The 25,129-nt window shown below is 38.5% G+C and overlaps 1 protein-coding gene across 17 annotated transcripts in view; it reads left to right on the plus strand.

Moving 5' to 3' along the window:
* Positions 1-25,129, plus strand: part of cacnb3a (calcium channel, voltage-dependent, beta 3a) — an 89,103-nt gene that overhangs the window by 24,684 nt on the left and 39,290 nt on the right. For 13 of the 17 annotated variants that reach the window (XR_012398367.1, XR_012398370.1, XR_012398368.1 and 10 more), the window contains 3 exon segments: positions 19,749-19,868; positions 23,630-23,752; positions 23,863-23,981. Coding sequence is in view for 8 of the 17 variants with exons in the window: in XM_005161994.6 (XP_005162051.1) it covers positions 19,749-19,868; positions 23,630-23,752; positions 23,863-23,981 (362 nt within the window). In the remaining 9 variants the exon portion in view is untranslated. 17 annotated transcript variants of the gene reach the window in all.

Raw genomic sequence — 25,129 nt, forward strand, 5'->3', positions numbered from 1 at the left:
AGAAAATAAATACATGCACATCTACATATTATGCGGGTGTGGTTTGGGTTGGGGTGTGTATGTCAAACGTATTGGGTGTTCTTTTAAATATTTCTGGTGCTGGTTTACCAAAAAGGACCCTGCAAGACTCCGCCCCACCCCGCCTGTGACCCATTGTTTGTCTGTGTGAGTATTCAAAGACAGTAAACAATGGAGTGTTATAATAAATAAATGAATAAATAAATAATAAAAACTGTGTAACCGCATGATAAATAATTGTCTGTGTTTATTAATTATTATGTTAACACTATATTAATGCATTAACCTGCCCAGCACAAACAAGTGCATTGTTTAATCTACTTTAAAATTGAATATCAGGAACGAAGTGAGACATTTAGATGGAAAATGTTGCTCATCCTAATTTGTAATCGAGAAACAGTTGTTGTTTGGGTTGTGTGAGAGCATCTCAAGAGACGTGTCCTTTTTTCATGGGACTTTTGTACTCGTTGGTCTCTGTCTTTCTTCCCATACCTCTCTCCCTCTCTCTCTCTCTTTCCTCTCTTCTCTCCCATGTGTGCTGCTCGCTTTGTTTGAGTCTGTTATTTGGAGCTGACAGAATCAGGGCTGAGTTTCAAATATAGGAGGAAGCTTCGCCATGGCCTCACCAACCAGAAGAACATCTTCCATCGGCATTGAACTTCCATTTTTTGCTCCACCTTTTCTCACTTTACAGTCTCCACCTTTATTATTTCTCCCCAAGCATTGTGGTTTCACACAAGAATGAAGCATCTTTACATTATTATGCCACATCTAGGCATTAGTATTTCCGGCTGACTCAAAACAATGGGGCGTAGTTTTGATCTCAAGCATATCCTAGTGTTAAATTATGTGTGTGCCTGATGGATATAATGAAATCTGAGATGCAGTGGAGATTACACACGGAGAGGGAGATGATCTATGTGCTGGAAGGGGAAAGGAGAAGTCGGGGGGTGGAGGGGGGGATTGTGTGCTATATTTGGTGTTGCAGTGAAAGCAGGAGTGGGTGTGAACCAACTTCATCTGCCATCAGAGACTCGCTAAGAAAGGGGGTGTAAACATCTGCACGCAGCAGAGTTACGGTTTTAGATGTTGTAGGAAAACAAGGGTGTGTGGATGGGGTTAGGAAGCAAATCAAGTTCCATTCTTTTCCAAAAAAATGTGCCAATGTCATGATGGAAGCAGATGATTAACCCAACGACCAGCATTTGATTTGTAGAGCAAATAATTACATTTACATTTAGTCATTTAGCAGACACTTTAATCCAAAGTGACTTTCAAATCAGGACAAGGAAGCAATTTACACAACTATAAGAGCAACAATGAAAAAGTGCTATAAGCAAGTTTCAGGTATGCAAAGAAAGTGTAAGAAGCAAAACAGTAGTAATTTGTATTTATTTATTTATTTTTATGTGGTTAGTGGAGGGGTCAGAGAGGGAATTGCAGATTAGTAAGGAAAGTGGAGACTAAATAGTTGAGTTTTAAGGTTTTTTTGAAGACAATGAGTGACTCTGCCGTTCTGATGCAGTTAGGGAGTTCATTCCACCAACTTGGCAGATTGAGCGTGAGAGTTCAGGAAAGTGATTTCTTCCCTCTTTGGGATAGAACCATGAGGCGACGTTCATTCACAGAACCCAAGTTTCTGGAGGGCCTATAAATCTGTAGAAGTGAGAGCAGATAAGAAGGGGCACAGCCAGAAATTGCTTAATAAGCAAACATCAGAGCTTTGAATTTGATGCGAGCAGCAACTGGCAGCCAGTGCAAATGGATGAGTAGCCGAGTGACATGTGCTCTTTTAGGTTCATTAAAGACCACTCGTGCTGCTGCGTTCTGAAGCATCTGGAGAGGTTTGACAGAGCTAGCTGGGAGCCTGGCTAGTAGGGAATTGCATCAGTCCAGTCTGGAGAGAACAAGAGCTTGAACAAGGAGTTGAGCTGCATGTTCAGATAGGAAGGGTCGGACCTTTCTGATGTTATAGAGTGCGAATCTGCACGATCGAGCTGTTTTAGAAATGTGGTCAGAGAAGTTTAGCTGGTCATCAATCGTTCCTCCAAGGCTTTTCACTATTTTGGATGCAGTAATGGTTGCCCCATCCATATGAAACTTTAAGCATTTCTGTTTTTGTGAGGTTAAGCTGAAGATGATGATCTTTCATCCAGTGTGAAATATCGGACAGGCAGGCTGCGATGCGAGCCGGAACTGAGGGATCATCAGGGTGAAAAGAGAGGTATAGCTGGGTATTATCGGCATAGCAGGGTAGGAAAATCCATGTTTCTGGATGACTGCTCCTAAAGATGTTATGTAGATGGAGAAGAGAAGTGGCCCAAGAACAGAGCCCTGTGGTACCCCAGTGTTTCTATGCTGTAGGTTGGACACCTCTCCTCTCCAAGACACCCTAAATGACCCGTTAAAGAGGTAAGATCTGAACCACTGAATAACCGTGCCTGCAACGCCTAGTGACTCAAGCATAGATAGCAGGATCTGGTGGTTTACAGTGTCAAAAGCAGCTGACAAATCCAGCAAGATGAGGACTGATGATTTAGAGCAAGGGTCACCAACCCTGTTCCTGGAGAGCTACCTTCCTGCAGATTTTAGTTGCAACCCTGACCAAACACAGCTGTTTGTAATTATCAAGTGCTCCTTTAGGTACTATTAATTGGTTCAGATGTGTTTGATCAGGGTTGGGACTGAATTCTGCAGGAAGGTAGCTCTCCAGGAACAGGGTTGGTGACCCCTGATTTAGAGTCTGCTTTAGCAGTCTGAGATCCTCCATGGCCGAGAGCAGGGCAGTCTCAGTTGAGTGGCCTTTCTTAAAGCCAGATTGCTTGTTGTCCATGAGGTTGTTTTGAGTAAGAAAGTCCAGGACTTGATTGAACACTACTTTCTCCAGAATCTTGGCCATGAATAGAAGCAGGGATACCGGTCTGTAGTTTTCAAGTAGTGTTTGATCCAGGTTGGGTTTCTTTAGCAGTGGGGTTAACCTAGCCTGCTTAAATGAGGTGGGAAATAAACCAGAGTCAAAAGATGTGTTGATTATGTGAGTCAGTGTTGGTATGACTGCAGGAAAAAATGGCTTGCAATAGATGAGTGGGAATGGGATTAAGCGGACAGGTGGTTGCATGGCTAGATAGCACGAGTTTGGTCACTTCAGACAGAGTTGAGAAAACGAGGTGAGTGGATGTGGTGATGGTGGTGTATCTTGACTGCTTCTTGTAGGTGCAGCAAAGTGAGCACTGATTTTTGCCGTTTCGGTGCAAAAGAATGTAGCAAAGTCACAAGTAATAAGCTTGGAGGATGCAGGTAGAGGAGGAGGATAGAGGAAGGAGTAAAATGTTTTAAAAAGTAAACGAGGATGGGTGGCATTGTTGATTTATTGATGGAAGTATGTCTGTTTTGCAGAAGTAACCTCAGCCGAGAAAGAAGACAGAAGAGTTTGGTATGTTATAAGGTGTGCAGGATTTTTTGTTTTTCGCCAAATTCTCTCTGTAGCCCGAAGTTTTTAGCGATGCTCACAGAGAACATCAGAGAGCCAAGGTGCAGGAGGACTGGCACGGGCTGGCCTGGATGTAAGAGGACATAGTCTGTCTAGACATGATGCTAGTGTGGAGCAGAGTGTCAGTGGCACTGTTCGTATCTAGTGTAGAGATTTTGCAAGGTGGGAGAAGAGAGTCTGAAACAATGGTGGATAGTCTATTGGGTAAGAGAGAGCGTAGGTTTCTGCGAAAGGCAACTAGTGTTGGAGTGTGTGGCGGCTCAGGAGTATGTGGATGTTGAGAGATAGAAGGAAATAATTATTGCAGCTTATTATTAAAACCCTATAAATAGTATAGTATACTGTACTATGCATATAAGTTATATTACAACAATATAAGTCATGACCCCAAAACGACCCAGTAAGCAGGAAAGGGATGATAACCGTTTTCAAGGTATACTGCGGTTTGGAAGTCAAGGTTTTAAAACCACAAAAAATTTCTGCTATACCGTTTCTAAGGAATGTGTATGACTTTTTATTTACATTTTTTGGGTTCTGTAACTAGGGATGTGACACTGACAACATGGGTGAGGATCCAAATGCAGGGTTGTATTGAAAGGATGGTCAGGCAAGCAATCATCAACACAGGAGCAAACAGATATATGAGGGCTATCCGAAGTCGTAGTCGAAATAGCAGGCAAATTGTCAGAAGGCAGACAGCATACAGGAATAATCAAACAAAACAAAGCAAAGGATCAAAACACAGAAGGCAAGGCAAGGAAACATGTTGTGATGTCACTTAACAGATAACAAGTGTGTGTTTGCTATCAGTCAGGATCAGGAACTGGTTGTGTGTATCGCATGATTGGGATCTGCAGTCCATAACATTAGAGTTCGTGTGAAAGTGATTATTTACCAGCAAATTCTAGTGGTTAGATCGCTGGTGATCATGACAGGTTCTTCTTCTTCTTCCCAAGAAGTGGCGAAAATTTATGTTTGTTATAGGTTTCGGAAGTGGGTGTGGCAAAATGACTCAACAGCACCACCTATGCACATTTGACATCAAAACGTACAAAAAAGTCTCTTGGAGCGAAATCTCAAACCCAATAGGAAATGGGATATTTTTAATTTCCTTTGCCGAAAAAGTGCCGTTTTTGCCATTTCCAGGCATTGTATTGTAATAAACTCCTCCTAGGGATTTTATCAAATCAACACCAAAATTGGGTATTCTCATCTAAAGTCTAGAGTTTGTCATCTAATTTTCATCTATAAGTGGTACAGTATGGTATAGATCGGTACGCTTTTTTGGCCGTTTCCATTGTCAAAAGGCATACCGAACCGTACTGTACCACTTTTTCAGCACCCTTTGCAAAGGGTACCAAGGGTACCAAAAGATGGAACTAGATGCGCAGTTGAATGCTATTGGTTTAAAGCAATATGTCATTAGCTCGCGCAACAAGCCAGAATGAAAACAAAGGAACCGCCATGTTTTAAATACACAGCCGAGACATTACATCGTAATATTATATACATGTAATAACGAGCCATGGTCAACCCGAGCTCAAACAAACCTTGTGGTTGTCTTGATTAACATCCACAAAGCCAAGAAGAGCTAAATCTGCTGTGCCCTGTTGTTGTTTTACAAGCCGGTCTAAAAGTGCGAGCGGTTTCACTTTGTCCAGAGAGCTCGCGATCTCATCTATATTTAAAATAACAAACTTTTTGAGCTCATATTAAATACCTGCTCATCATCATTGAAGCGCTTTGATATGCGATCCTGTCAGAAACCAGGATCGCATATCAAAAAATTCTGGGAAATTTTCATACCCCTTGGTTTCAAGTGTGGTACTGAAAAAAACCTCTGTTTCAAGGGTTATCTAGCTCTTCCCCTTAGGTCTGGTTTATACTTCTGCGTCGAATGATCGACGTGACCCACAGCGCATGCCTTGCACATTGCTATGTTTTTATACTTCTGCATGCTGTTTGTGTTGCTCTGCAATATTCCTTCCGAAACGCTAGTTAGCAGTGAGGATTTAATGTTCCTCTCCATTCCTCATTTATTGTCGAGTTTCTTACCTGGTAAGTGGGTGTGGCAAAATGACTCGACAGCGCCACATATGCACATTTGACATCAAAACGTACAAAAAAGTCTCTTGGAGCGAAATCTCAAACCCAATAGGAAATGGGATATTTTTAATTTCCTTTGCCGAAAAAGTGCCGTTTTTGCCCTTTCCAGGCATTGTATTGTAATAAACTCCTCCTAGGGATTTTATCAAATCAACACCAAAATTGGGTATTCTCATCTAAAGTCTAGAGTTTGTCATCTAATTTTCATCTATAAGTGGTACGGTATGGTATGGATCGGTACGCTTTTATGGCCGTTTCCATTGTCAAAAGGCATACCGAATCGAACCATACTGTACCACTTTTTCAGCACTCTTTGCAAAGGGTACCAAGTGTACCAAAAATGGAACTAGATGCGCAGTTGAATGCTATTGGTTTAAAGCGATATGTCATTCGCTCGCGCAACAAGCCAGAATGAAAACAAAGGAACCGCCATGTTTTAAATACACAGCCGAGCCATTACATCGTAATATTATATAATATAATAACGAGCCATGGTCAACCCGAGCTCAAACAAACCTTGTGGTAGTCTTGATTAACATCCACAAAGCCAAGAAGAGCTAAATCTGCTGTGCCCTGTTGTTGTTTTACAAGCCGGTCTAAAAGTGCTAGCGGTTTCACTTTGTCCAGAGAGCTCGCGATCTCATCTATATTTAAAATAACAAACTTTCTGAGCTCATATTAAATACCTGCTCATCATCATTAAAGCGCTTTGATATGCGATCCTGTCAGAAAGAAACAAACGCGAGAGTGAAGCGTGAAAAAAAAAATAAAGATGCCGAAAAAAACAGCAGCAAATGATGCTTCTGCAACCTAAAACTTGAACAAACTGCCATGTTTAACTATTATCATCGCCTTTTGGACTATTATGAACTCGGAATGATGGAATTATTTTCTAACAAGAAGTTACATGTGGTGCTAAAGATTGAAGACACAGATGAGAGTTTTGCACTGACTGTGGGCTATATTTCATGTTGTTTTTGAACCTAAATAAGGACTAAATGTATGCTGTGTGTAGTTTTTCTGTTTTATCTGTTACCACTTGACTGTCTGGGTGTTTGATCAACTATACTGTTACATAATTGTTTGGTATTTTTCTTTTTTCTCTTTGCAGTAGAAATCTGTATATTTCATACAAAGTATGAAGCTGAACAGTCAGTTTTTGTCACATGACTGTGGTGCGCTCACAGCTTGCACGGTGCGCTCGCAACATTCTTTCAACTAGGGGCCTACTCACACTATGCCGTTTCCCGGATCGTTTGAAAAGTTTGAGTGCTCTGAATCAGGCTCAGGCGCAGTTCACATATTGTGTGTTTGGTACAATTGTGTGTGAGTGCAAAACGTGCCTGAGTCCAAAACTGAAAGGGAGATATGACTTTTAAGGGACTGTTTGATTAGGATTTATTAATCTTTCTTGCTGTTCAATGAAACTGTCCTAGTTTATTAAAGACACAAACCCCTCACAGCACCACAGCTGCGCCCTCAGCAAACCTCCTAATTCCTGCAGCACAAGGACTTAATGAGTTTATGAGCATCAAAAGTGGCTGATCTGTTGGGCCAAATTGACTGCGTGTCACTCCATATCAAACGACTACAGTGATATAACTAAAGAAATCTCCACTGTGCTGAGCGAGAGCGCTTACTGAACAGCGTATCATCGATGACGTAAGCGTGCCCAGGCCCGAATGTAATGTGAGTGCAGGGGATCCGGGAGGGTGGACAAGCGTGCTTTGGCCCGGTTCAAGGCAACTCTACATAGTGTGAGTACGCCCTAGGTGTGCCCGGAAAGGGTAAGTGTGTGTCACATCGCTGCCAATATGCACGCAAGCTGCATGTCTCCATTGGAAATTACAAACTTGTGCCTGCAAAAGACAGGATATGTGAACGGTCTTTGGTAAATAGCCTCAGTCATAGTTAAAATCAGCATTTAATTCATTGTGCCTGCATATTGTGTCCAAGCTCGGAGTTTCAAACTTGCGCACAGTTGACATAACTTTGTTTAGTTGCATCACTTTTGTTTCGTGCAGAATTCGATGTTGAGAAGCCAAAAATCTTTAAAAATTATTTAAGTAAAAACATCCTAATAATGACATATCCGTCACATATCACAATTCAAATAAACAGTCAGAATACCTCCACAACTGCACTGCCATGACAAATCTGCAGTAAAACAGCCTAACAACCATATATTAATATCCTACAAATAGCAGAATGTCCCAGCAACCACATATCAAAGTGCTAAAAGTACAGCCCAAACACCCCCAACAACCACACAGCAACCACAGCAATCACAATTCTAAAGGAACTGACTGAATACCTCAGCAACAACCTATCAAAGTGTGAAAAGAGCAGCCAAAAACTCGTATGAACACACAGAAACCACATAGCAGAATACCAAATGAACAGTCAGAATACCCTAACAACCACATATCAGTGCATTAAAAAGTTCTCAAAAGCCACACAACTAAGTGATAGTGTACAACCCAAACACAGGGATGACTGCGTAGAAACCACATATCAATATGAGTGAAGTACAATAAAAAATATTGACAATAGCATAGCAACCACATATTAATATGCTAAAAGAACTGTCAGAATATCCTAGCAACCAATATAACAAATTGTTACAAAACATCTAAACACAATAGCAACCACAAATTATAAACAGTCAGAAAACCCCCCAGCAGGCACACAACATCATAAGACCTTATTAATATTAGGTGTCATGATGTCAGGTGACCAAAATTCAATGTCTATCCAGCGTCTAACGACAACAACGTCATTTTGATGTCCAATAACGATGTCAAGTTACGTTAATGTTGTGTTGAAAAGTTACCAAAATCGTCTGATCATCCACACAACGTCAAGGTATAACATGATTAGACGTTGATATTTGGTTGATTTTGGGTTGGACATCAACGTTGGCCTGATGTTGGGTTCTGACATCAACCCGATTTTCATTTCCAAACAAAATCCAATGTCCCCATGACGTTGGGGTACACCATCAATATGACATCATATTTACGTCCTCTGCCTGCAGGACACTAAAAACCACTATAGCAATAAAATTCTAAAACAAACAGGAAAAAAAATTCCCTAGCAACCAAATACAATGTGATAATCCCGGTCACATATCAAGATGCTGAAATAATAGTCTAAACACACCTTAGCAACTATTGTGCTGGCAACCATTTGATTTACATATACAGTACAAATCTAGATTATTTTGTAAAACTGACCGTAGACGTTTCAGTGAGCCAGCCAATATATCTCCACCAATTAGTCTCCCTCACCAAAAACACAGTAGTTCTCGAAATACTCTATTACATATTTGAGGAAGATTAATGACTCGTTTTGGATGAACGCTACACAGTGGCGATGACACACAGCACACAAAGAAACAGCTGAGTCTGCAGAAATAAGCCTTCTGTTCAGAAGCGGAGAGAGTTAAATATGCTAATGTCTGCACTTTCTCGCCTTTTTCTTCTGTCGGCTGTCATGAATGCAGTCGATAAGGGTGTGTGTGTGTGTGTGCTTTACCTCATACCTCATCAATATGGTATTGTTCAAACAATATGCTAGAACACTGGGTTAATGGCAGACACTTTCATATGTTTTATAGAGAAGTGAATCTTTGGAGATTAGTGCATGCTAATGTAACGCAAGAAAACATTACCATTATACCAGACAATGCACAAAGGTAATTGATGTTAAAAAAAAGGTGACAGATGTAAAAGTATGTTATGGGACTACTATACAAGAGTTATTATTATGGATTATAGATTTAGGATTTTATTTTAGCTGGTAAAACACGAGCATCAGTATGAATATATTAAAACATGAGCTTGTTTGTTGTAAAAATTCGTGATAATAACAAAAAATACTAATTTGTGCATCTCCTGACTTCCATGTTGTTGTAGTTGGTGTATTCTGGGAAATTTTCATACCCCTTGGTTTCAAGTGTGGTACTGAAAAAAACCTCTGTTTCAAGGGTTATCTAGCTCTTCCCCTTAGGTCTGGTTTATAATTCTGCGTCAAATGATCAACGTGACCCACAGCGCATGCCTTGCACATTGCTATGTTTTTATACTTCTGCATGCTGTTTGTGTTGCTCTGCAATATTCCTTCCGAAACGCTAGTTAGCAGTGAGGATTTAATGTTCCTCTCCATTCCTCATTTATTGTCGAGTTTCTGACCTGGTGTTTTGTTTTTTCTAAACGCTACCTTAATGTAGAAGAAGCTCAAACCTACTCATTTTGCGTGGAACAACTTTAATCACAATGTTAATACACAACAAAACGGGACTCGACACTTGTAAGCACTTGCTCAAACTGGTTCGCGCGGCTCTCGGTCAGCGATACCAAGCCGAGCAATCACAGAGCTTGGGATACGTGTCGTTGCGACGTGTAGTTCCATTTTTTGAGAGGTGCGTGTTGGTGACGGTCATGGCAAGGGCTATGCGTCCACGCACAGGCTGCGCCGGAGCAGGGGCCTCATGTATCGGCCTCATGTAAGACTTGCATTGAAATCATACTAAAACATTGTATAAGGACAAAGCTGTAAATGTGTGTACGCAGTAAAAATTCAGATGTATGAAACACTGCGTACCCCGAATCCCACACATATTCTCTTTGTATATCCGAATTAACGTAAAACTGAGTGCACGTGCACAAGCACAAAACCCTTTCCTGCCTCCTTCCCCATATGAATATGCTAATGACTCTACTTTGGCAAAACAAAAGCAAAAGCAAGAAAGTAGGGAAACTTTTAACAGAATTTGAATTGGTGGTGCTTTTTTCTGAGGTAGACTGGAGAAAAACTTTGTTATTTGCAAGTTTGTCCTCCGGAATTAATAACAAAAGAAAAAAAATAGAGTGGAAGAATTTAGCTGACGCAGTTAATGCAGTTGGGTCTAAACATCGCACTGTGACTGAATTAAAAAAGAAAGGTCCAATGTAAAGGTGTTAAATTTTGTAGTTTCTATAGCAGCATGGGTGGTGTAGCTAGTAAAGGGCATGGCAACATGTTTTGACACGTTCAATCATGAAATCGGTTCGAATCCAGCATCTGATGAACTCATTTTTCTTTTTTTCCCCCACTACAAATCAAATTTTGCCTACTCTTCATCGCGAGGAAAACAAGTAGGAATCATTAATAAGTATGTGTATTATGTTAAGCGCATTTGAGCATCACATATTATTTGCACATTTATTGATTGGAAATGTTTCTGATTCATTTATGCAAATTGTCTTCCAGATGGCGCCTTTATAGCAATGTGCATGCAGTCGATCGCTCTGATTACATTGGGAAAACCAGCGATCGCTACAAATTGCGCTTTAATTTTTGGCTGGTCAACTGCGTGGTATGGAAACCTTATAAACCTGCTAGACATGCGGATAATCCTGTCCCATACAGCTGCCATTGCAAGGCTCAAAAATACTTTGTAGTGTGCAATTTAACATAATTGCCTGTAGGAGTCACCAATGGAAATAAAACAAACACACACAAGAAATGCACGTACGCCAGGCATGAAATTGGCATGGACCCACACACATTTTCACGTTAATTTCATCGTCAGTAAACCAAACGTGAGCGGGAAATCTGCCGTTCGCAAAGATTTTGTGCGTACGCAACGTTGATACATGAGGCCCCAGATGTGTGCGTTTGATGCAGAAGTATAAATCAGCCTTTAGCCCAACACCTTCAAGCTAAAGAGAATTGGGATACCTCTACCCCTTCACAGGCACGCGCAAAGACCAAGCATCAAGCAGAGAAGCTTTGGTAAAGTTGTTTCAAAGACTATTAACATTTAGCCAACTTGAAAATATTTAAATCACGTGTTCTGTGTAAAATTTCATCTGGAACAAAAAAGTGAACTTGTCTCAAGATATGTTTGGACATTATTTTCTAAATGCAAAATTATACAAACATCTGAGGAGATTTCTCTCCATGAAAGATTTGTAATTGGCTGTTTAACCTGCTCCTGCTCTCCAAATATAGATAATTAAATATAAAAGAAATGTGTATGATGTGTGGAGATGATAGACAAGGGACGTAACTAAGCAACATGACAATCTATAAATGAGGAAGTACACTGCCTGACAAAAGTCTTGTCACCTATCCAAGTTTTAGGAACAACAAATAATGACTTGATTTCTAGTTGATCATCTGGTATCTGAAGTGGCTTATATGAAAGACAAAGGCCCTAAGATTACGCTTATTTTACCAAAATAAAATATGATCATGCCTTAATTTTTAATGATTTAATCAGGACAGTAAGGTCTGACTTTGCTTAGACAAAAGTCCTGTCGCTTAACAGAATTAATGTACAGTATAGACAGAATATAAAGTCATGGTGCAGTGGACAAAGATTTAATATTGTATGACGTCCATGAGTTTGGAGGACTGCATCCCTATATATCTGCAATGACTCAAATAACTTATTAATAAAGTCATCTGGAATGGCAAAGAAAGCATTCTTGCAGGACTCTCAGAGTTCATCAAGATTTTTTTAGATTTATCTTCAATGCCTCCTCCATCTTACCACTGACATGCTCAATAATGTTCATGTCTGGTGACTGGGCTGTCCAATTCTGGAGCAGTTTGACCGACTTTGCTTTCAAGAACTTTGATGTGAAGGCTGGAGTATGATGAGTGCCGTCCTGCTGAAGAATTTGCCCTCTCCTGTGGTTTTTAATGTAATGGGCAGCACAAATGTCTTGATACCTCAGGCTGTTATTGTTGCCATCCACACTGCAGAACTGTCGTACGCCCCCATACTGAATGTAACCCCAAACCATAATTTTTCCTCAGTCAAGTTTCAGTCAAGTTTCACCAAACTTGACTGATCACTGTGAGAATCTTAGGTCAATGCGGGTTCCAATAGGTCTAAATGCAGTTCAGCAGATGATTCATGGGAAAAATATACCTTCTGCCACTTTTCCAAATGATCAATTAGAGCAGGGGTCGCCAATCTCGGTCCTGGAGGGCCGGTGTCCCTGCAGGATTTAGCTCCAACTTGCTTTCAAGTATACCTAGTAAGACCTTGATTAGCTTGTTCAGGTGTGTTTGATTTGGGTTGGAGCTAAAATCTGCAAGACACTGGCCCTCCAGGAACAAGTTTGGTGACCACTGAATTAGAGGTCAAGTGGTTTGTTGCTTTTACAACTGGGATCGATGACAAGACTCATTTACAAAAAAAGTACATACTTTTAGGCTGTAGTATAGTTATGCAAATTGGGACGCAGCATATATTTCCTAGAGATATCAGTTTAGAAAATGACAACTTTTCATTTTCCGTCAGACACCAAAATAGTAGGGTGTAACTAAGAGACTTATAAAATCAGCCTATTTCCAAAAAAAAGTGGAGTGAAAAAGTGGAGTGTAACTTTATTTTGTTACCTTTTTCTATGTACACACACTAAAATTAAATATTTAATCATTTTGTTTCAATCTGTTGTTAAGACTGTCCATTTTAAACACTACTATAGTCCATAAATTAATGCAGTAAGGTTTTGTGGGGCAACTTTTGAACATCAAATATGGTTGTTTCAAATACTAATCATGATGGAAATAAAAGAAAATGCTGACACGAGTCTTTGGTATCATAGTGGACACAACTAAAAACGGTTATTGTTGGTAATGGTGGTAAGCATTCCAATTTCCAGCCATTTTCCCCTAAAGCGTTCTGATCACTGCAGCTCGGCTAGTCTTGAGGTGCTCATTTTCAACCCTCCCTCCATTTTTTTCTTCTTCTAACAGCTTGTACCGCCTGCTCGCATTTTCATTTGTCTCCCGAGTCTCTCGCTCCTGCTCTCTCTCTTTTTCCTCCCTCCCTGCTGTGAGGCTCTGAGGCCAGTCATCATAACCGCTCTGTTTTGGGTGCTAGATCTCGCTGATGTTTTTGACTAGCATTGAGCACCGGTTGACCGTTCTTGCTCTTTAAGTGGACTGCAGAAAAGTACAAGACCTCAGGAATATGCTTTGAGAGTACTAGGGTCTCTCACTCTCTCAGATGACAGAATGAGATAGCGTTAAAACACACCACTAACCATTGTCCTGAAGAAGGTAGGTGGAATTTACCTGGTTGTGGATTCTGTCAATGGATTATGGGGTCACTTGTTCATTTGTCTGATTGTATATTTGAGAGGGTGTTGGTCTGGATGACTTATGGTTTAATACATTTAATTCATTGTTATTATTGTAATGCAAATGGAAGATGTTGGCTTTGATTTGAAATGTAGATTGGGCTGTTATTGGCATATTTTTATGATTTTTGTTTCATTATTTATTGCTGGATCATTGTTGTGAGAGTTACATGACTGCCTCAGGCTCAACGCTCTAGTGCTGTAGTAATTCGTCACCTTAGAGGCCATACAGATGAAATTGGAGTGTTAGAATTTCAATGGCACATATCCCATTGAATTTAATGAATTATCATTATTTGTAGCATACAAACTCAATTTTTACCTCATTGGAGTGTGTCTGTTGTGTGTTTCTGTGAATAGTTTGAAGCTGGCTGTGCCTGTTAGGACTGTACAGACCACTGGAAATGCATTTGATGACTCACTGACTATAAGCATTTTGCTACAGCGGTTGAATGTACAGGAAATAGAAGTGATTTAAGCTTTTCTTCATCACTAAGCTCATGATTAAATTAACATTTTCCACATGCTATGCATTAAAATTCTAAAAGGCATTTAATTTGGCCTAGTAATGTTGTAAAACAGCTTACTGTTCACACAGTGTTTTGTTTGTTATTTAGTGTGTAATCTGAGATCTAAGGTTCTTGAACCTCAATATTAAACAAATATTTCGGAGTGGAATCACTTTACATTTTGTCATCAAGTAATATGTGCTAATTGTTCAATTAAAGGGGTCATGAACTAGCTTTAGAAAAAAAAAATTATACATTCATCTGAGATTCATATAGATGACATTTACGCGATTTTATTTCCAAAAACATCAAAATCTGTAGGTAATAAGCTTTTTTTCTACCCTGGTTTTGGGGCTCCAGAGTTTGCTAGTTTTAGGTAAAAGTCCGCATTAAGGTGTTTAAAGGGGCTGTATGTAGCATTGACACCCAGTGGTTGAACTAGGTATTGTAGTCTATATTCAAAATACTGGATAGGAATTTTGCACTCTGTCCTTCTCCTCAGACTTGATGCCAGATTGTCAACACCAACAGGAATGAGTGTGCCTGATGATCGAGCCTTACACTGTAAGCTGCTCAGCTAATGTTTGCATTTGTAATAATTGCATTGTTTGCAAACTTAAAACCACTTCATGTGGATTTTTGTAACTCTGAATCTGCCTCTCGCAGGATGCTTCTGTCCTCCTGAAGCTGCATTTACGGCCAAGTCCGTGTATGTTGAGGCAGCTATAATGACTGAAATAAAATAAGCTGTGTTGTACCCCGAAGAATTATATTTGGTTAAACTGGTTATGGGTGGAGTTACACAGACCAAAACAAAGGCATTGATATTCTGATACGTAAAGCACATTTTCAAAGGAGAATTACATGATACCAAATATATTTTAGCCAAAGTCTGGTCCCACATTTTAAAACAATGAACCGACAACACCTTAAGATGCTTTAACCCAGTTTCTTTTTTAAACTGTGACAGAAAAAAGTCAGTGCAGTCTCATTTGCCCTCAAAGTGCTTAATCACATTCTTATAGTGGTTTAAAATAGTTTCTATGATTATAAACTGAAAACATCTGGGATGCACGGTGAACTTGAGCCCTTTTCAATGGTTTGCTTTCACTTTCAAGTTTTAGCAGTGTGAAAATTGACATCCTCAGGTTTGGTTTTTTGCACTTTTGAGTTTTAAATGTGATCAAACTGTGATGTCAAGTTTTCAATTATATTAATAAAATATGCCGTCAGTATGAGTAAACAAACATTTCCTCAGACCTTTCTCTTTAAACAACCTTTGCTGATCTTCAATTATGATTTAAATTTAATCCAATTTATCATTGTAATGTCACGACTAGATGAGTAAATGAGCCAGTTGTTTATCTGTTAAATGTTTATCTGTCAGAAAGGTTAACTAAATTTACCATCTCCAAAGTGTATTAAAGTAAAAAAAAAAAAAAAAAGTGGAAATTGTGACAAGGGGCTCAGTATCTAACCTAGTGCGCTGCATTTAAAGGGCCACAAACCAAGCAGTGAAAGAGGGAAGAGTTTGCATAAAAAGGGGAGTTTCATTACATGCACATGCTGATTTTCACAGCGACATCACAAACACAGACCACTGTAATCCACACATATGGATCTACATGCAAGCTGTTCTCTCATCGTAAAGAAATGGACCCAAAACCTTCCATGTGTCACAATTATAAACGCAACACTGACTAACAAAGTTTGCCAGGGCCGGGACTTGAACCTGTGACCTTTTAATCATAAGTCCTAACCATTAGGTAACAAGGACATTTTAATTTCTAAACTTACAGAACATTCTTCAAGTACGATGACCTCTTATATATCAAACATTTACCTTTATTAAAAGATAACTCCTTGTATTTATATCTGGAATTATTTCTTGTAATTAAATATTTAACTACACTAACTGTTACGAATTAAATTAAAAATCCTTAATCAAAAAGAGATTTAACCAAAACGTAACAAAATAACAGGGATTAAAAATATAATCCCTGGTGCCACCGCGCTTTCTCTCCCCAAAATATAAACCAAAAACACAACCACTGAGAATTAACAAGAAAATATGATGTATTTACAGAAATAAGGAGCAAAAATAACATCAGGAGGGGTTCAGTCAAAATAAGTGACAATAAACCAAGCGAAATTAATTAAATCAAACTTCCCTAGAAAACAAGTAATAAAATAAAATACAGAAAACTTACCTCCCTACTAACAAACACAGGAGAAAACGAAAATAACAAATAAAAGGCACCAAACCTCCCTACCATGCTCCAAGCCCGACAGGAAGACAGAAAAACCGGGCTTCAATCTCCGGTTAAAAATTAACATCACTACAGCATCTCACAAAAACGGCACAAAGAAATACAAGCAAACACTCATTGGATCACTTTCTCCACTGAGTACAGGCAGGGAAATCGAGAGAGAACGGGGAGCCATCGAAGCCATCTTCTCTGCAAGTTTATATACAGCCGCCGCCAGTCCAAGCGCCAATCATGATCCGTCCCAACGTAATCCGCTACACCTGCGAATACTTATAGAGCGAGAAAGAGAGAGAGAGCGAGAGAAAGAGAGAGAAACACCACACACACACAAGCCTACACTACACTACACTACAACTACTCGTAACACTAACCATCACCTACCCCTTGATAAACCCCTAAACCAGGGGTCATCAAACTTGTTCCTCGAGGGCCGGTGCCCTGCAGATTTTAGCTTCAACCCTAATCAAACACACCTGAACATGCTAATCAAGCTCTTACAAGGTATACTTGAAACACCCAGGCAGGTGTGTTGAGGCAAGTTGGAGCTAAACCCTGCAGGGTCACCGGCCCTCCACGACCAGGATTGGTGACCCCTGCCCTAAACCAAACCACTAAAGCCTGTGCCTGACCTTAACCTACCCCTAACTGCGCGATTTTCAAAATAGTTGTGTCACAGATGTTTCACACTGCATGACTATCAGGGCTAGAATTCTGTCGTTGCTTTGTTTACACTGCAAGATGGATCGGCAACAGGGAGTTTGACACCGCATGACTTTACAATCGGAAAAAAAAAATCGCAAACAAATATGCCTCGGTCTGCAAACTAGGTCTCTCACAAACAAACACATGCAAGAAGTTACATGGAAACAATGTGAGGTGACATAGTACTGTATATCTTTCGTTATTTAATACATAGTGAGAAAGAAACCTATAGTGGGGTAGAAAATTTACTTATTTTGCTCACCTGGCCTTTGAAGGGAATTAGCAATTTCTCCTTGACTTTTTTTCTGTTTTGACCTGGTTGTGTTATTGCTTAGATGACATGTCAAACAGACATGGGTGCTCCTGCCAAATTTTCAGTAGTTTTACTATGTTTCTTGGGTCCAAATAGACTGAAAACTTCTCCCCATCCGCTGGTCTGCAGATACTTATACTAGTGGATGTTGCTCTCTCATTGGCTGTAGGTGATCGCCGATGTAATTTTCAATCAGAACACATTTCACACAGCATGATTTTAAACGCCTACATCTCCAGATATTTAGCATGACAAATATCCTATTGGCGTCTGAGATAGTTTACACAATGTAATTGTTACGTAAACTTCTCAAAACATGTCAGCAATTCAAAATCGAGCTAAAGTTAGGGCTGTGCAATTAATCAAAAATTCGGTTTCAATTTCGATTTTCGTAAGAGAAACCATATCTGAATCGCACTGCTCTTAAAGTTACAGCATGCAATATTCCTGCTGCCGACAGTTTTTCATATTGATCAAACAACAAAAGGACTAAATCACTCGCTGTTCTTGACTGAAGGACTTTTTCTAGCTATAATGAAAGTTTTTTTTTTTACAGTGAAGATGCTGAAATCACAGTTTGTTTCATATTTTTATTCTATTATATATATTTCCCTTACCTTTTTTACAGGGAGGAAAATAGTTGTGTGTGTGTGTGTATATATATATATATATATATATATATATATATATATATATATATATATATATATATATATATATATACAGTTATATATATATACAGTTGAAGTCAGAATTATTAACCCTCCTGAATTATTAGCAACCTTTTCCCTCATTTTCTGTTAAATGCAAAGATTTTTTTCAAAACATTTCTAAACATAATAGTTTTAATAACTCTTTTCTGATAACTGATTTCTTTTATATTTGATAAAATGACAGTACATAATATTTTACTAGATGTTTTTCAATATACAAGGTTTCAGATTAAAGTGCGATTGAAAGGCTTAATTAGTGTAATTAGGCAAGTATAGCACTAATCTTAACCAAGGTAACCAATATAAAATCAATTAACCTAACCATTAGCAACCCTTAAACCCTACTCATTCATAAACTTGTTCCTTAACCTTAACCAACTTGTCAATTATTCATGGTCTTAACCCACTTGCAAACCCACCCATACAACGCAAACTGTTTCCACTCCTAAACCTAACCAGACCACAAAACTGGACCCTCAGCAACCCTTACCAACATTTATATCCTCACCACAAAACCTGTCCTCAGCCTTAATCAACCCTTAAACAGCTATACAACTAAACTTGTTTTTAACATTCACTAACTCTTAAACTGATTCCACAACACTTATACACCCATACAATTAAAAAACCTTTTTCGATCCTTAAATTTAACAAAACCAGCAAACCTATTTCCAACCTCAATCAACTTGTACCACTGAACCTGTCCATAACTTATATCCCTCCTACATAACAACACAATCCACTCAAATTGATAGCTGAGCCATTTTTTTCTTTTAGTTAAAGAAAAAAAACACCATTCACGTTCATCATATTTTTTTTTTCCTGTTATGGATGTTAATGGCTACTTTATTACAGCCTGCTTCAGAATATCTTGTTTTTTGTTTAACAAAAGAGGATATTACTAAAAGTTTAGAACCACTTGAGTGTAAGGTAATGGTGAGAAATTTTCCTTTTTGGATGAGCTTCTCCTTTAATCTAGTTTGACGCAAGTGCCTGGTAGTTAAATACCCCTAATATAAAGTGGGCTCACAATTATACATTACATACTGCATAAATAAAAGCACTTACATCAAATAAATGCTTTCCATATAGAACAGAAGCTGTACTTGTAACATTGTATGTCATACTGTTCAGCTTTAAATATACACTGAAGTGTTTTAGAATATTGGGCAGGCATTAATATACTTATGTAGATGATTAAGGTCTCTTTACATTTCACCATGTTTCTTGTATCCCTTCATTGCAAATGTCTGGCTATAAAGGTCAGTCCAAATGACTGTTTTGTTTTGGTTCAATTATCTTATTTTTCATTAAATCTGTCTTAGACTCTTACTGTAGCTATATTATGTTTTATAATGATGGATGAGAGTGTTTTGAACACTCTAAGCTATGTTTACAGAACAAGTCATGGGCTATTTGTTATGCTTTTATAATCCTCCAATATATCAAATGTTCTTGATTCTCCCTGTGTCTTGTCCTGCAGGGTTCAGCCGATTCGTACACGAGCAGACCTTCGGATTCCGACCTGTCAGCGGAGGAGGACCGCGAGGCGTATCGGCGTGAAGCCGAACGCCAGGCCCAGCTGCAGCTCGAGAGAGCCAAGGTTACTGCAGCTCTCCTTTCATGTGCTTTTTCTGTTTTGCATGGTGGAAATAAACAAAGTATCATTGCGAGAGTAACTTCAGAATTTTAAGTGGTTAATGTCCTGACTCCAGTATTTTGTATGATGTATGAAGGTGCTAATGTTAATTTACACCTTGGCTTACTCACCAATTCACACTAAAGGCCCTGGTATACTTCAAATTCAATTCTTTTTCGTTTGAGGGCAAAAAGAAGTTTAAAAAGGCTGAATGAGGGTATACAGTAGGGGTTCTCAGTCTCGCTCCTTAAGTTCTGGTGTCCTGCAGATTTTAGTTCCAACCCCAATCAGACACACCTGGTCTAGATAATCAAGCTCTTACTAGGCTCTTACAGGCCTCCAGGATTGACTTTGAGAACCCATTGTATATAGTGTTCAAATCTTCCAACACCCCTGCGCTGCAGTAGGTGGGGTTGTAAAGGTGTCGCTCTGATTGCATATACACCTAAACACAACGATGATGATGGCTTTGAGAGAAGAACAGTTTCTTGATCATGTGTTAGCTTCATCTAGCCTGTCGCACAAGAAGTGCCACCACGTTGCACCACATTTTTTTAATTAATCGCTCTTTTTTTGTAATTAATCATGATTAATGGTGAAAAGCCATATTTATACAGAAATAAAAACATAGGCATTTAAGTGCCATTGGAATTTCAAAACAATCAATCAATGCTATTAACAAACAGAAATGATTTCCATGTTGGATTCAAAGTAATCTACAAAAATAAAAACTAATAAAAACAGGCATTGCAAATATGGAAAATGGAAAGGTAAATAATAATAAAGTATTAAATGCAAACAATTGTAGTTATTGTAAACTTGTATTGAGAGTTGAGAACATTAATAATAAAGTAGAAGCAATTTTGCTTAGTACTCTCTAACATTTCGCCAGTTGCTAAAACAGTCCAGTCTATGGACATTATCGGGGGACAATGTGGCCAAGGGGTACATCAAACGCACATACCAATGACTATAGACTTCTTACAGGGACTTTGGTCACACCATCTCTAAACATTTAATTCTAAACAGCTTTGAGAGATACGAATATAGCAAAGACTATAGAATACATATAGAATGCTTTAAAGAGACTTTGGACACCTTCAGCGATGTCAGGCGTTTGCTCTTGTTGCTAGGAAACACACACACACACACACAATGCGCACAGTTTAGATTCATCAACACGCACAATCGCGTTCATCAAATTTGCTTAAACTAATCGTTCTAAAGTCTGGCTGTATTTTACAAGCAAGGATTCTTACACAGCAGTGTAAAGCAGACGCTTTACAAAAGTTGTATGTACGGGTAAACACGTCAAACTTAATGAAACATTTGAGAGCGCGTGTAATCAACTTAAAGGCAGAGGAATGGGCTGTCTCTGACAGCTTGCGACATCATCTAACACTTTCAATGAGTACATTTACATGGAAACCAATACTCTGGTTTTATGAAGATAATACTAAGAGTCAACCATGTAAGCAGATAACCTTTAAGGACAACCTGAGTCACGAAATGCTGAGGTTTTTCTTTCCGTTTGTCAAGCGGTATTAAATTCCATTAAAACAACACCCTTCCAGCAGACCTTACTTCATATTTTCATCCAATTATTTTCATGGGGCATGAACAATATGTTGCTGAATGAAAGTGAACTGCTGAACTGTAGTTAAATTCTAAACATAAAAAATGAAACATCCAAAATTGCATGAAACTCTGGAGCTGGACTGCCTGGTGATGCTGGTGAAACTTTCCTTCTGAAAAGAACTTCCTTGGTCTTATCCATATTTCTTTGCACGTTGAACACACACCGGCCACAACAGGAAATAAAAAACTGCAACCGCATTAATTGCTTGAATTATTTTAACGCGTTAAATATTTCAAATTAATCTCATGCATTAACGCGCTAATTTTGACAGCTCTAATATATATATATAACAATTGAAGTCAGAATTATTACCCCCCCCCCCCAAATTATTGGCCCCCCTATTTATTTTTCCCCAATTTCTGTTTAATGGGGAGAAGATTGTTTTCAGCACATTTCTAAACATAATAGTTTTAATAACTCATTTGTAATAACTGATTTATTTTATCTTTGCCATGATGACAGTAAATAATATTTTACTAGATATTTTTCAAGACACTTCTATACCACTTAAAGTGACTTTTAAAGGCTTAACTAGGGTAATTAGGTTAACTGGGCAGGTTAGGGTAATTAGGCAAGTTATTGTAACAATGGTTTGTTCTGTGGACTACATCGAAAAAAATTACAGCTTAAAGGGGCTAATAATATTGTCCTTTAAATGGGTTTTAAAAAAATGTAAAAATTAATTTATTCTAGCCGAAATAAAACAAATAAGATTTTCACCAGAAGAAAAAATATTATCAGAAATACCGTGAAAATTTCCTTGCTCTGTTAAACATAGTTTGGGAAATATTTCAAAAAGAAATTCAAAGGGGGGCTAGTCATTCTGACTTCAACTGTATATATAGTCACTATTTTAACACAGCTATAGTTATGCCAATGTGTGTATTTTTAAAACATCTATAATAGATGCTATCGGGTAAATGCCGGCAAAGTAGAACACGGAAGCAGCTCGAAGCGGAAAGCCAGAGTATGTTTGCAGTCTGGAGGTTTTATTAAGTGGATGACGACAACATTTCCATAACCATGGGATATGTAAACTTGGGATTGACTGCCGGGTATTTTAAGTTAAGGTGCTGTTTGCTTTTATTTTAGATTTTTCATTATATTACCTGTTGCAGTACAGTCCAAAAGTGAATATTTTATGTTATTTATTACTTGACTGTTTAAAATACCTTCCAGAAGTGCTCTGTTTGTTAACAAAGTTATTGAATGTTAAAATAAGCTGAATTAAATAAAAAATAAGGACATCCTGGTTCTGTTTCTTTACTCTTTTTTTATTCTTTTTTTATACATTATAGAAGTATCAGATCAGGTTTTTCTTTCGGCAGATACTCAAAATCAAATGACTTGGACTCCAGGGCAAAAAAAAACCTGATTAGGACATCACTAATAATAATTGCCCCCTTAAGACATTTTAAGACTAATAAAGGTCTTTCTTTTTTTACTCTGGGATTTAACACTTTCTCTGCTACTTGACCCTTCTGATTGTTCATGTTGCTAACTTGATGTTGTTATTTTGGATGCTGACTCGTTCCCTTGTCTGACCTCTGTGGAATGAGAAACGATTCAATCGCACAGCAAAGAAGACGGAGTTCCAGAGAACACATACTGTATGTGTGCTCGTCATGGACCAATGCTAGCTCAATGGTGTTCAAGAGCCAAAGCAAAATTTTGGGGAAGCTGTTTTGAACTCCTGAAACAAACCTAAAGTCAGCTTTCTTTTGGTTGAATTTTGTTCGATTTCAGTTAGTTCTTCAGTTTAGCTTGAAGTATACCTGGGCCTTTAAGTTGCCCTTCCTCCAAGGTGTAAAATAACTCTAAAGCAAATATACTGTAAACAACACACATTTGGTTGTCTCAACTTGCAGCTTCTGCAGAGCTGTTTTAATTGTGATGACATCACAAATGTTGATTGGCTGAGACAGATTTTAACCAAGGTACATCATACAAATGGCTTTGGTCATGTGTTGGGACAGGGGACTATCTTTTTTGTGGAGCAAATTTGTAAGGTTAAAGATTGAGTGATTATATTACAGTTTAAAAAAAAATGTGTGAATCACTGAAGTTGTGGAGTTTTGTCTGGCAGTCCAAACCTGTAGCATTCGCAGTGAAGACGAATGTGAATTATTGCGGGGCTCTAGATGAGGAATGTCCTGTTCAGGGTGCTGCCATAAACTTTGAAGCCAAAGACTTTCTGCACATTAAAGAGGTGAGCTGGAGTTGTGGTTCAATGCATGCACGAAAGCTTTGCAGGTCAGTTTTCTTAATAGCACAATCATAATAGCACTGAGGATGTTTTTGTATGTGTTTGTGCTGCAGAAGTACAATAATGACTGGTGGATTGGAAGGCTGGTGAAAGAGGGGGCAGACATCAGCTTCATTCCCAGCCCCCTCCGACTGGAGGCCATGAGAATCAAACAGGAGCAGAAACAGCAGAGGTCTCTCTCTCTCTCACGCATCTCTCTCTCTCTCTCTCTCTCTCTCTCTCACTCTCTCTCTCGCTCTCTCTCTCTCTCTCTCTCTCTCTCATTTCTCTCACTCACTCTCTCTGCTGAGATTGCACAAAACTACCTCATTTTTCAGAAGATGTATCAGTGTTGGAGTGTATTCACTTGGGTAGAAATATTAAATTCAAATGCATTGCATATACATTTATTGTACATTTACAATAAAGCATTTCACATTTTTTTCTGTACTCAGAAGCAAAAACACCATAGTAAACATCACAATAAAACAACAACAACAAAAGCATTTATATAATATTTAAACATATGTTGGACAAAAGACAGAAAGATTACAGTTTTTCTCGATTGCTTTGATGCAGTTGTCAACTGAAACTCCACATTTTCAAAACAGTTAACACACAGGATTGAAAAAATGACACATTTTGCTTGCAAAAGGCACATATTGTGTCAAAACATTTAAAACATGAAACAAAAGCTAGTTTTACCTTCAAACAACAAAACTTGCAAACAAGTATATGAGCTCTTTCAATTAATCATTACACAATGGACAACAAAATACAGAACTCAGTGCACCACCATTGCTTGCCATTGTAGCTTATTGCAAATGGCATTTGTTGTCTTTCTATTTGGGCTGTCAAATTTGCCTTTTTGCAAAGAATTGGATCCAGAATAAGATATGCTTTGATTAAATATATATTGAATTCATGATATTTTTCAAACTGTGGCTGAAAACCGAAATACTGTATAAAAAACAGACAAAAGGAATAAAATACTGTAAATATTAGAGAAAACACATGTAAACTAATATAGTCAAATTTATCGGGAGTATAGGACATAGCCATATTGACCTCCTCCATCAATGCTGGCACAGAAAAACACAGACCTTCCATCGTTTTTATAAGGTTTGCAGACTGATTGCTAATTGAAGATTTGTGTGAAGGAGTGTCAAACCGGTGCTTCAGTGATTTCATACTGATGTTGGTAGTTTTTAATAGTTAGGAATAGATGATTTCTGTTTGGTTGCCATAACTAAAACAATGGAGTTTGGACTGCTTGAATGACATCTGTGTTAACTGTTTTGAAAAATGGTGGGGAAAATGTGTCAACCCAATGAGAAAGGA

Source organism: Danio rerio, chromosome 23, assembly GCF_049306965.1.
Source record: "Danio rerio strain Tuebingen ecotype United States chromosome 23, GRCz12tu, whole genome shotgun sequence".
NCBI lineage: Eukaryota > Metazoa > Chordata > Actinopteri > Cypriniformes > Danionidae > Danio > Danio rerio.